The sequence below is a fragment of the Furipterus horrens genome, unplaced genomic scaffold (assembly GCF_987537825.1).
Source record: "Furipterus horrens unplaced genomic scaffold, mFurHor1.1.pri manual_scaffold_8, whole genome shotgun sequence".
Taxonomy (NCBI): Eukaryota; Metazoa; Chordata; class Mammalia; order Chiroptera; family Furipteridae; genus Furipterus; species Furipterus horrens.
In genome coordinates, this window is record NW_028327178.1 from 102703916 (window position 1) to 102717343 (window position 13428).

Here is a 13428-nt window from a genome sequence, read left to right on the forward strand (position 1 = left end):
TTGCTGTCAAGTACTCTGAAGATACTTTGGAAGAGCCAAGATACTTGGGCACACATTTTCCTTGTTAACACAGCAAAGAACAGGACTGTCCCCCTCTTGGAGGGGTCCACAGTCCTTGGAGATGCTGAGAAGCAGTGTGAACAGGGTGTATAATCAGCAGAGAACACGCATTTTTAAGGGCGATGGAATGACCCCATGTCATCATACCTGTGACAGGTGGCACAACGTCGTGCTGCTGTAAGGAGGGCAGGCAGAACAACACTGTGATACTTGCGTACTGAACAGGTGGATCGTGCCGTTGTACTAACAGGTGGATCAATAACATTGTATGAAGGACAGTGGAACAACACCATGTTTTGTCCCGTCAGGAAGACATATACCTGTCACAATTGAGGACTGGTAGATTACACACTATTGGACTTGGGACACCATCCCTTAAAATTGTATTAGAAGAGAAAACATCAGTTCATTGTACTACAAACAAGCAGAACGATAACATGTTATCTTTACTGAAAGATAGGCCAACAGCCTGGCATCACGCTAACCAGTGGCTCAACCCCATGTCACTGAACTGAGGAACAGCAGCGACACCACACGGTCACACTGAACTCGAGCAGACCAATGCCAGTGCATCAAACAAGACAGGAACACCCACACCAAGAGAGACACTAGAACCACTCACAATGTGCACAAATACTTATTGCTTTTGTCTGTACTGGCTGCATCGATGGCTGCAGAGAGGAGAGCTGAGCTTTGAATACAGACGGTGACACTGGAAAACACAGCGACAGCTGGTTGACAAGAAAGAGAACAGAGTACCACACCCAGTGCCCAACTGTCTACTGCCTTCTTCCGAGATGTGCCCGTTTCCTGTACACGTGACTTTCTGAGAGGCCTTCCTCAAGGGCCAGGTATCCTTCCTTGCAAGGGGGCTTAGGGAAGCTTCGGAGGGGCAGGGAAGGCGCCCACAGACCTTGACCCGGCAGACGGCAATATCGGCACAATATCACCCGCTGTGGCCGGACCCAGGCACATATTGAAAAACAACCCAACCAGAGTCCCCAGAAGTGGCCCATGGAAAATAGTGCTTCTTTTAAAGTGCAAGATGGTGACACTGTCCCTGGTAGAACCTATTTTTGAAAAACATAAAATGCTTTTTATTTTAACTTTTTTAAAAACTTGAATACCACAGGAAACAAAAAAGAATTTCTATTATAGTAGATGCTTTCCCTGCCGCAGCAGGAAGTATTCGAAAGTCTGAATGGGGCATTTCAATTGGGGATTTTTTTTTTTTTCCGTTTGTTTTTGCAGGTAAAAAAGAAAGTCAGATTTTATTCTGTTCTTCAGTTACATACAGTCTCTTTGAATAAGCTATTTCTTTTGCATATTTGACACTTGCATGTCTTTAGAGTTTATACTAGTGCTGTACAGAAAATGTATTTCCTCAACAACCCTAAAGTAAGTAATGCTCAGAGTTCATACTGCTGGCGGAGCGCCCGCCTTCTGAACCCTTCCCAGATTGCCGGGGGGCAATTACAATTGAGTACAAGTGGTACAACTCACCCTGATGATATCTCAAAATAAAATCTCAGGTGCTACGAAATACTGAACTCAATGAAGCCATTGGAGTAAGGGTTTTGCGCTGGGATCGTGCCTTATGGCGCAGAGATTTCTCCGTGACACCTCATTCCCTGGAGCCTTCTAACAGTGGGATCCATCAGGAGGTGATCGACAGGAGTCCCTAGAGGTGGCCAGGCAACACCCAAAACCAAATTGGTCAACCACTTTTTCAATACCGGCCATGTGTTCCAGCAACCTTCTCCAGCTGTAGCCAGGAGGGGTCGGAGGTGTCGCCTTCCGTGGCTGGGACGGAGAGCCATGAGAGAAGAACGGGGACTAGGTGGCCTTGGATATGTGTAGAACGTGTAAGTGGTGGCTGTGAGTTCCGCTCACATCATCACCCAAAGAGGGCAGTGGGGTTGTTACAAGGAGGCGCCATGTCCTATGGTGTGGCCAGCTGCATTCTGGTGGACCTGCCATGGCTCTCAAGGTCTTAGGGAGCTTTCTCTGGAGTCTTTCTTCTTTCTGGGGGCTGTGCAGAGACTTTCTGTTTCAGAATTCATGCAGAAAGGCTCTGTGGCAGGTAAGCTGAGCAGCACTCCTCTTTGGACCTCGCCCCAAGTCTCTCCTTCATGTGGGGTAGTTCAGATGCTCGAATCCCGCGTGCTTCCATGAGCCCCTCCCCCTGGTAACACCCGGACATCGGGGGAGATGTGGTTCTCAAGTTTGCACTTTTCCTGACCACTGGGGGCTTTTCCAGTCAATGTTTCTGCAGAGTAAATACAGTTCTGCCGTAAGAACTTAGGGGAGGTGGATAAGGGGGAACTTTCAAAGTGGTTCTTCTCCGATCTTGTCCCGACACTGAACTTGGGACTGGTGCTCCCATGGAGGCTCTTGGGAGGGCTGGAGTCCACACTGTACAGCACTTGCCCCTCATCATCTGTGTCTGCGTCAATGTACTGGTGGATACCTGCTTCGAAGTTGAATGCTATTGCTGCCTGTTTCTCGGGTGACCGGAGCGGTGTCCTGGCACTTGCTGTGGTGTAGATGGAGGACTCTGGGCTCAGCACAGACCTGTCCAAGAGTGTGGCACACTCCAGTCCAGCGACAGCAGCGGCAGCACCCCCCAGGTTCCTGAGAGGGTCATGGTACATCCCCAGAACGGGGACCAACGGACTGGGCTCCCCCTCCATGAAGTTGACTTTAAGTGCTCGAAGCTTCAAAGGGTTGTTGGTCTTCATGGAACTCTTGGGGCTCTCGATGAGGAAAGTAGAGTGATGACTGGCATCGGGGGTGGGGTTGGCCTCAACAAACCTACCACCACTGGCACCAAGAGCTCCCTGCCAGCCCGTCTCTGGGTCCATGCTGCCCCCAGTCTTGCTGGGGAGCGACGCCAAAGGGCTGTGGGAGAATCTGGTGGCCTCAGGGAAGTCTGTGGCACAGCTAATGAAGCTATCAATGCTTGACATGCTTCTCATGTCTATGACCCCTTCTGTACGAGCGGGCAGGGGGGCTATGGGGCTGGGGATGCTCTCCATTTCAAGCTCTTCCTTTGGTTTGCTCTGTGTTGTTAACTCCTTGGTATTAAGGATGGGCTGAGACTGGGCCTTGGCCATCTTATTGTACATGTCTTCCAACAGCTGGACATTCAGATGCTGAGGACTAGAAGATGACCTGGCCTTTTCAGGGGATCCCTGCTCCTTGGTTTCAAAGGACTTACTTGAGCTGGTTTCAGATAGTGTCCTCTTTGTCCATTTCCATTTGTTGGGAGACAAGTAGTTATCTTGTATTTTGTCCTTCTTACCCAGATTCTCTCCGTTTTTCTCAACCACAATGTCCATCATCTCGATGCTCCGGGCAAAAGCATCTTTCATGTTCATGGACACAATGCTGCCATTCCTCTTGGCTCTCTCCAGAGCCTCCCTCCGCTTGATTGCTTTCTCCTGCCTCTTCTGCTCCTTGTAGAACTCAGAGAAGTTGTTGACAATGATGGGGATGGGAAGAGCAATCACCAGGACCCCCGCAATGCAGCAGAGTCCCCCCACAATTTTCCCCAGGAGAGTCTTGGGGTAGATGTCGCCATACCCCACAGTAGTCATGGTAATAGTAGCCCACCAGAAAGAGGCTGGGATGCTTTTGAACTTGGTGTCCTCTTCATCCTTCTCCGCAAAGAAGACAAGGCTGGAGAAGATCATGATGCCCATGGCGAGGAAGAGAATGAGCAAGCCTAACTCATTGTAGCTCCGCCGCAGGGTGAAGCCCAAGGACTGGAGGCCAGTGGAGTGGCGCGCGAGCTTCAGGATGCGGAGAATACGCATGATGCGGAAGATCTGGACCACACGGCGCACATTCTGGAACTGCAACACACTCTTGTTGGACTCAGTGAGGAAGATGGTAACATAGTACGGCAGGATGGCCAACAAGTCAATGGCGTTGAGTGGGCCCTTGAAAAACTTCCATTTCTTGGGTGAGGAGAGGAACCGCAGCAGGTACTCCATGGTGAACCACGCAATGCACACGGCTTCCACGTGGGCCAGCTGGGGGTTGTCTGTGGTCTGGCCGAACTCATCAAGGCTCTGCAGCTCGGGCAGCGTGTTGAGGGACAGAGCAATGGTGGAGAGGACGATGAACATTATGGAGATTATGGCAAGGATCTGTGAGGAGAAGAGAGTGAGATTTAGTTACCATCCAGCGTTTCCCATCTCACTATTCACTTAATGCCTGGACGGCTGAGCTGAAAGATGATAAATTCAAATCCATTCATTGTACGGATGTGGAAACTCGCTCAGAGAATTGAAGTGATTTAAAGCTAATCATCTAGCTCAGGGGCTGGCAAATTTTTTTCCATGAAGGGCCAGATAGTAAATATTTTAGACTTTGAAGTCCATGAATTCTTTGTTGCAACTACTCAACTCTGCAGCTGCAGTATGAAAGCGGCCTTGGATAATACAAAAATCAATGCATATAGATGTGTTTCAATATAACTATTGATAAAAATATATATATACATATATATGGCAGTGGACTTTTGGGCCACAGTTTGTTGGCGCGTGAGCTAGACCAGCAGTTCATCACGACCACAGGGTGGGAACTGCTTTCAGGACAGGATACTGGCTGCTACTGACTGGCCCAGAGATGGACAGGAAACCCAGGCTTCAACCGGCTTCATGACAAACCCAAGCTCCAAGCAAGTGTGTCCCAAGTCACTGGGGACAGAGAAGCCATAAAGAAATCAGAGAAAGCTGACCCTTTGAGAGAAGCCTGGGAACAAAGGGAGGGGCAGAGCGAAGGAGCCGGGGGCACCCAGGAGGTTTGAGAGAGGATGTAGGGGCAGCAGTTAAGAGCTTGGGCTCTGGTGTCAGGCACCTTTGGGCTCAAGTCCCAGCTCTGCTGCTTCCTTACCTTGAGCCAGTTACTAACCTCTCGAAGCCTCAGTTTCCCCATCTGCAAAATGGGATGATAATAACAGTCTCTACCTCAGAGAGCTGCTGTGAAGATTTAATGTGTCAGGACAGCCTCTAGCAGAACACAGCGAGTGTCTGATGAATCCCAGCTACCCTCCTGGGGGACTGTCTCAGCCCACACCTCCCCATCAGCCCAGACCCCCCAGCCTCTGGGCGGCCCTGCTCGTCTTTGCTTCCTGCTCTTGTTTGGAAACTGCCTTCCGTATCCCGCACACGGACACCGTTGCTGTCTGGGTGAGTGTGAGAGACTCTGACCCCTGCGATGAATCCCCAGTCAGACCCAGGGCCGTCAGGACCCTCTGCATTTGACTCCTCCTGCCCCTCTCTTCGGCCTCACCTCCCACAGGTTCCCAAACTCCACGCTTCTCTAGCCACACGCAACGGCTGGTCAGTTCTGTGCCTCTTCCTCTCTGTCCAGAGAACTGTGCTCCATCTTTAAAAACCCAGGTCATGTGTCCTGTCCCCTCCTCTCCGAAACCATCCCCAGGCGGAGCTGCCCACTGCATCCTCTGGGCTCCCCTATTATTGTGTAGGACCTTGGGGTATATACCATACGCGTCGCATCACGGGGGAATGTGTGGGTCCATCACTGCCCAGCATCTGTGACCTCTGGTTGGGGTGGGGGGCAGGGCTCGGTTTTGAGGCTTACCTCCACACTCCCAGCACCTAGCCCAGGGCATGGCACTGGCAGAAACTCCCCAAGGGTTGGCTGCTGCTCAAGTTCACAGGGCTGCACGTGCAAGGGTCAGGACCAGCATTCAATTTTCAATGTTACAGCTAATTATTGATCATATACTATGTGTGAGGCACTGGGGATACCACAGGCAGCAAGCGAGCTCTGGTGTCTTTCTAGGTCAGCTCAGAACAGGACAGGGAGCGTCACACGATGCAGCGTTTCCCCCGTCTCAGTTGCTTTCCCAACGTCTTGATTTTTTTTTGCTATAGTAGTCTTTAAAAAGAAGCCTGAGTTTTCCTTTCTTGATTTACACTCATTGAACAAGAAAAATTCTGCAATCACTATATAAAATAAAATACCTGATACGCACAAGAGTAGATGTAATTTATATATGTTTATGAATCATAACCAAATGAACATCTGTGAAGCCACCACCCGAGCTAAGAAACAGAACATGTCACAGTAACCCTGACACTTCCTGTGTCCTTCCCCACTCAGAGATAATCCGAATTTCTTCTCATCCCTTTGCCTTTGTGTATAGTGTTTAACACAAATGTATATGTGCCCGGACAAATGGTTTCTCTTGGCGCAGCCTGACATCATATTGTACCTGTTCTTTGGTCCCTGTACTACTCTTTCCTGAATAGAAAAAAAAAAAAAAAATGAACAAACAAAACCCACTCCCCTCCTTTGTTTTATTTCAGCCTCATCCTAAGTAATAAACTGCAGCTTTTGCATGCTTGGGCTAGATGTATTAAATATTCATTAAAATAAATATGTGATCATCGGAATAAAACATTTTGGCAGCACACTTCGGGAACTGCTGCACAGAGGTTAGGAGTGTGGGGGCTGAACCGGGAAGCCGGCTTTGCCATTTATTGGCTGGGTGGCCTCGGCATCGAAACTTTCTTCTCCTCAGCTTCCTTGTTCGTAAAATGAGGGCTATAAGTTTTTGGTTGTCACAACTTGGGGGAAGGGCATCTGGTGGGTGGAGGCCAGGGGATGTTGTTACGTGATTTATAATGCACAGGACAGCCCACAATGAAGAATGATCCATCCCTAAATGTCAATAGTGCCAAGGCTGAGGAACCGTGGGATATACCGAGAGTGAGCCCCTCATAGATTGGGGGGATTGTGCATGTATAGCTACTAGCTCAGGGCTAGCTAAGCACAGAGTGGGTCCGACCTCATGCGGCAGCCAACCAGGCCTTGGGCTGAGCCCCCAGATTGCTGCTGCAGCCTCTGGCTCCAGCCAGGAGGGAGCTTGCAGGAGAAGGAGTACCTCCCTGGGGAGCCTGTTTCTTTAAGAACTGGGAGATCCCATTTCCCCCAGAGGCTGGTGGGGAAGCCTGCTCCAGTTTCTAACCCCTGACAACTCCAGGGAAGGCCCATGTAATTGATGTCTGCCGGCAGACCCATGAATTATGCACCCAGCCATTGTACAGTCCTTAGGGCTGTTATTCTAAGGCGGGCACCCCCTTTGTCCCTGAGACTGTGTCCTCCCCTCTCCCTCCTCTCAGCCTTGGGAAGAAGGAAAGGGAGGCAGAGCCCTGCTGGGTCCTGGAGGTGGGTACCTGCCGCTTGGGGTTGGGTTGGGAGGGTCACAGCACACCAGGCCCCCTTGCCGTTGTGTGTGAAAACACCAAATGGAATGTGCAGTAATACATCCCGGGGGCTTCCCTGACCCACCCTTCTGGGTCCTGCCCTCAAGATAGTTCTCCCTTCTGGACCCACTAGAGTTAGGGCCACACTTCCTGGCTGGAGAACATCCTAATGTGAGTTAAACCCCATATGCCTCAGTTTTCTCATCTGTAAGGTAGGGCTGTATGTCATGGCAGGGCTGCAACAAGGGTCCAATGAGTTCATAGGCTCTTAGATCAGCTTTCATTACTCCACAGGCTTACACTTATTTATAAGCTGAGTCCCGGCACTATTTTTCCCAGGCTGTGTAGCCTTGGACAAGTCACTGCCCCTCTCTGAGCCTCCATTTCCTTATCTCTAAAATGAAGCTGCAAATAATTGAGTATTTATCACATAACAGTCATTCAACATGTTATTAAATTATTACTTGGGTGGTTTATTGTCACCCCCACCTTGACCCCCAGAGAGGTTGCTTTTGGAGTTCCGGGACTAGGTCTGAGGGTCCCAAGGCCTGGCTAAGGCTGCAGACATCCTACAAACAGCTTCAAACCCAGATGAATGAATACTGTTGATCTGGTCTCTGAGATGGGTCTCAGCAGTGGGGGACCAGCCAGCACCCTGAGTCCTCTCAGCCCCAGCTCAGGCCCCTGACCGGCCTCTGTATTTCCTGCCTTGCTTTCCCAGGATCTGAGCCCAATCAGGGTTGGGCAGGGCTCCAGGGACTCGGGGAGCAGAGGCGGGAGCCGGGACCAAGGACTTGGAGGCTGTTCCCAAATTCCCTCCCTGAGAGGCAGCTCTGGGTTCTAGAGCGCACTTGTCTGCACCAAATGGGTGAGTGGGCTTAGGTGTTCTGGGAGAAGAGATCTGGGTGAAGCCAGCCCCGGGGGTGGAGCGCAGGGGTGGCCACCTTTGGCTCCGGCAATCGGCGCAGACCGTTCATCATTTCCTCTGCGTACTCCCCTGCTCGCCCAGAAATGTGGATGAGGCACAGAATGTCCATGCAGAAAAGAGCCCGGGCCCCGCAAGGTGGGAGGACTGAAGCAGAGAAGGGCAGGCACCCGTTCATGGTCACACAGCCCACTGGGGGCCAGTCAGTACAGTGACACTAGACGCTCTGGCAAGCGGAGCGCTGCATCTAGTGTTTAAGGGCTGCAAACTGCTGTTCATACACATGCGTGCTCACGGCAGCATTGTTCATAGTAGCCAAAGAGTGGAATCAACCCAGATGCTATCGACCGAGGCTCTATCCCATACCATACGACAGAATATACTCATCTATAAAAAGGAAGGAAGTACCAATACGTATGGTAGCAGGGAAACATTATGCTAAGTGAAAGAAGCCAGACACAAAAGGCCACATGTTGTATAATTCCATTTTATAAAACATCTCAATAAAGCAAATCTATAGAAATAGAAAGTGGTTGCCGGGTGGCAATAGCATTACCAGTGAATGGGCATAAGGGGTCTCATTGCAACGACGAGAACGTCCTAAAACTGACTTAGGGTCGAGGTTGCCCAATTTGGCAAATTTACTAAAAAAATTATTGGCTTGCACACTGGAAATGGGTGAATTGTATGATATGTAAAATAAGTCTCCCTAAAGTTATATAAAAGCTTGCTTTCTATAAAGAGCACCCCTTTGCTTTTAGTCTTCACAACCACACGGCTAGGGCACAGGAGAGAAGCCACAGCCCTGCTTTGAACCCCGCAGCAGCTCCCCATGCTTTCAGAGAAAGTTCCGACTCCTCTGTATTTAACTGATGTATGTTTATTGAGCACTTACTAAGTGCTGTGCTAGCCCCTGGGGATGCAGCTTGGGAAAGACAGACAGTTTCCCTGGACTTGAGGAGCTGGTAGCCAGAGGCAGAGCAAGAAACCCATAAACCAATAAAGGAGCAAGATGATGTCAGAGAGTGTTATGTGCTACATGTTACCGAGGAAAACAAACCGAGGGATCAGGGAAGAAGTGCTGGGGATGGCCACATGAGGTTGGGTGGTCAGGGCCGGCCTCTCTCCGGAGGTGCCCTGGTTGCGGAGACTTCAGGATGCAGAGTGTGCTGTTTAAAGAGCTGAGCGCTCCAGGCAGAAGGCACAGCATAGGCAAAGGCCCTGGTGTGGGAATGAGTTTGGCGTATCAAGCAGCAGAAAGGTGCTCTGTGGGGGTGGAGCTGAGTGAGCGAGGGGGAGAGCGGGGGGAGATGAGGTCGGAGAGGCAGGAGGGGCTGGGGAGACGTGGTAAAGAGGTTCAGGTTTTATATTAAGACTACCGCGCCTCTCTCTCTAGACCAGCTCCTGCACTCCCCACTGCACATTTCAGAGTGAGTCCTGGCAAAACCACTGACATTTCCCAAGCTTTCCCATCATGGTCGCTCACGCCTCCAGATCTTCGCCCATGCTGCTCCCTCTGCCTAGAGTGCCTTTCCTCCTCCGCTTCTCCTGGACGATTTGCACACCCTGGACAGGCCTCAGCTCAGACGCCATTGGTTCCAGCACGCTCTCTCCGACCACAGGTCTAGGCCGGGTGTTTCCATCCTCTGGACGCCCACGGCCCCTGAGCTTCTCCCACCCACAGCGCCGCTCGTGCTGAGCTGCGATATTCTCATCTGCGTCCCACAGCAGAATGTCAGCAGTCTTGAAACAGTGCTTGGCACAGAGTAGGTCCCCCATAAATAGCTGATAAATGCATAAACAAGCCAGGGAACAAAATGGAGGCTCAGAGACTGAAGTGACTTTTCCAGGACCACACAACTTGTAAGTGGAACATCTAGGACCCCATCTCAGGTCTGTGGCTTTCCCAAACCCGTTTCAAGGACAGATGAGAAGGCGGCTTCTGGACCATCAAACCTTCCTCTCCTTTTATGGCACTTCCGCTTCCTCCAGCTTTAAGGGGGGGGTGGATTACAGCCAGGGTGTTTTAAATATAAGGGTCACTGGCACAGATCCGATTAAGGGGATTGGGAGCAGCCTGATGGTCTGCCCCTCCTCCCCAGGATGGGGGCCCCTGGTGAGGGGTTGGGAGTCAGAAGCCTGCAGGGGACGTCCCTGGGCACAAAGGGACAGGAATCCAGGGATTGTGCCCTTGGATAACGGGATGAAGACAGAGGCCTTGGGGTGAGCCAGACAACGCGGCTTTCATCAGGAGAGGGCCACCAAGTCACAAAGGTGGACAGGAGGTGCGGTGGCACTGCAGGGGCTGTCCCAGGCATCATAAACCAGAGGCCTGGGGCTGAGAAACCTATTTTTCCATATTGGCTCAAGTTTCAAAATTGGGAAAGTTCACATTAAAAAATTCAGATTTTCAGATTCTCTCGGAAAATCAGATGATGTGTCTACACTCCACCTGCACTCCCGATGGCAACCATTGGCTGGCGCTGAAGAGCCAGATGCCCTGGGCACAGCTCCCTAGTTTGCCACAGGCCCCTTCACTCTTCATTATCTGTCAGGTCTCTGCAGGCATCGGGTTTGCAAACCTGGACTGGTGCCATTCTGAAGACAGCAACCATTTACTGACCTGCTACAGTATACGTAGAACATTCCAGACAAGATCTGCATCTATTTGCAGGAACCTAGGGTTCATACTTGCCAAACCCCAACTCCCCGAGGTGACCTGACTCTTCCTAACAAGCTCCGGGTTAGACAGCCTTTTCCTAACAGGTCCACTGAGTTCCCATGAGCCTTGCCAAAGCAGGAATTCTGGGAGCTGGCGGTGTTGCAACCTCTTGCCCATCTGAGGACAATGTCTCTAGTGATGGCGGGGGACTTCATTCTGGTCCCTGCGGAGGGAGCAGGTGATAGGGAGAAATGGGGGGGAGGGCGATGCCCTTTCTGCTTGAGTGGTTGCCAATTCCCTATATCAGCTTAGGGCATTAGGAGCTGAGGAAGGGACTGTCAGTCTTGACAGTGATGAATGGCATCAGCCTATCCCTGATGCAGAGAGCAGTGTATTGAATCAAAAACAAGGAGCATAGGAAATGTTGGGCAAGGACAGTGTCCACTGGTTCTGCTGAGCCAACACCTGTCCCCTTGTCCTCTGAGTCTGGCAGGATGGGGAACAGGGAGGGTCCAAGGAATGTCCCAAAGTCCCAGCACTTCTTAGAGAGTTACACTTAGTAGGAGCTTCCACAAATAATGGTTTCACTATTGCCAAGGATTCCGCAGTCATTTGAAGCTGGACAGAGTAAGGGTTTACGCTGCAAACTCTGATGTTGGACAGAGCTGGGTTGCAGTCTTAGCTCTTGCCAGCTGGGTGACTTCTGGTCTGTTCCTTAACCTCTCTGAGCCTTGGTTTCCCCTGGTGTGAAATGGGCAGGATTGGGAGAAGAAATCAGACCAAGATAGAAGCTCTAAGTGCAGAGTTTGGAAGTTCTTTGGTTTTGGGGCCACGCAGGTGAGTTCTGCATGTGGGCTCAGCCCTGGCATGAATGACATTATCTCTGAGCCTCAGTTTCTTCATCTATAAAGTGGGGGCAGAACAACCCCTACCACACTAGTGCTGGTGAGGCAGTGATGAAATCATGGGTGGAACAGGCATACCCCGGGGACTGCCACTTGGGGGCAACGAAGGGTGAGTGTGGCTGTGACAAGCGTGAACAGGGGCCACCCTGACAGCTGGAGGGCTTCACTGACCCACGAATGGGTTGCTTTGGCCCACACGATGAGTTAGTTGCCAACATTTATTTTCCTGTGAGTCCAGATTTCCAGCTTCTCAAAAAGAATCTGAAGCTCTGGCTACTGTGGGCCTATGCTCCTCTGTGACAGGCCCCTGGGCTGCAGCTGAGCACCAGCTCATCCAGGCCTGTGCTTTGAAAATCTTATACATGTGTTGTTTATGAGGCCTGCTTGGCCTCTGCCGGGATGTGGGTTTGCGAGCCCAGGAATAAATCATTAGAAGCGTGGCCAGCGATGAGGGAAAGGATTAAACCCTGCCAGGGAAACAGCCACGGGTTCCTTAGGGAACGCTGGGCCTGCTGCTGGGTCCATAGGCTGCCCTGAGTCAGGGATGCGGGATGGAATCCTGCCTGCTCTAGTGCCTTACCCGTCTGTACGTGGCCTGCTCCTCCCGGTCTGCAGGAAAGACACGGAGTTGCTGCCTTAGAGCCCCTGGCTGCATTCACCACCCCCTGCTTCCAGAACTCTCTGAAGTCCCCTTCATTCTCTCCCACCCACTCTGCCAATTAAAGTGATGGAATAAAAAACGATAGGGTGGGGAGGGGGGGCGACTACTTTAGTTCAAGTGGCCTTGGGGGGCCTCTCTGAGGAGGTGACAGTTGAGTGGAGATTTGAGGGATGAGAAAGAGCTGGGCATAGGAAGATCTGGGGACCGGCTGTTCCAGGAAGTGCAAAGGCCCTGAGGCAGAGAAGAGAGTCGCATGTAAGAGGAAGAGAGAGGAGAACAGTGTACCAGGAGCCTACAGGAAGGCAAGAGGTGCTAGAGGTGAGGTCAAAGAGAGAAGCGAGGAAGGCCTTGAGACCCGACGAGACATTTTTATACCAGCCACAGAGGGCTTCTCAGCAGGCTAGGGACGGGGCCTCATGTAGGTTTTAAGATCCTCCAGCTACATCTGGTAACAGCCCGTAGGGGGACTGGAAGAGAAGCAGGAATCTAAATGAGAAGGCCTGGCCGGTGTCCAGGTGAGAGATGGTGATTGTCACGAATAGAAAACACAGACTCAAGACATATTTTGGAGGTGAAAGTAACCAAACTGCCGACGGCTCAGATGTGTGAGGTGAGGAAAAGGGCCTGGGAGGGAATCCCAGGTTTTGCCCTGAGCCACTGAGAGGATAGTGGCGGCATTTCCTGAGCTGGGAAGACTGGGAAGAGCTAGCACTGGGAGGGGCCAGATCCCGACAGGCTGTCAATGCTAGCCAAGGGGTCTGCATGAGACCCTGCAGGCAATGGGAAGCTATGCAAGGCTTTAGAGCAACAGCAGAATATTCATTGTCATTCAACAAACATTCACGAGGACAGGGTTCACATTCTGCTCTCTGCCAGACAGCAAGGCTCTCCCCACCCTGCATGGGTTACGGGGCATGGCACAGCTTCCTGGGACCAGGGTGTAGATTAAGGAGCCCTCACCTACATGGGCC

The 13428-nt window shown here is 51.3% G+C and overlaps 1 protein-coding gene across 1 annotated transcript in view; it reads right to left on the reverse strand.

The window, feature by feature from the left end:
- Positions 1-488: 488 nt before the first annotated feature.
- KCNB1 (potassium voltage-gated channel subfamily B member 1) overlaps positions 489-13428 on the reverse strand; it is a 73124-nt gene continuing 60184 nt past the window's right edge. Inside the window, exon 2 of the mRNA XM_090286548.1 lies at positions 489-4214. Within this exon, the coding sequence (XP_090142674.1) occupies positions 2205-4214 (2010 nt within the window). The 3' untranslated portion in view covers positions 489-2204. The remainder of the gene's footprint in view (positions 4215-13428) is intronic.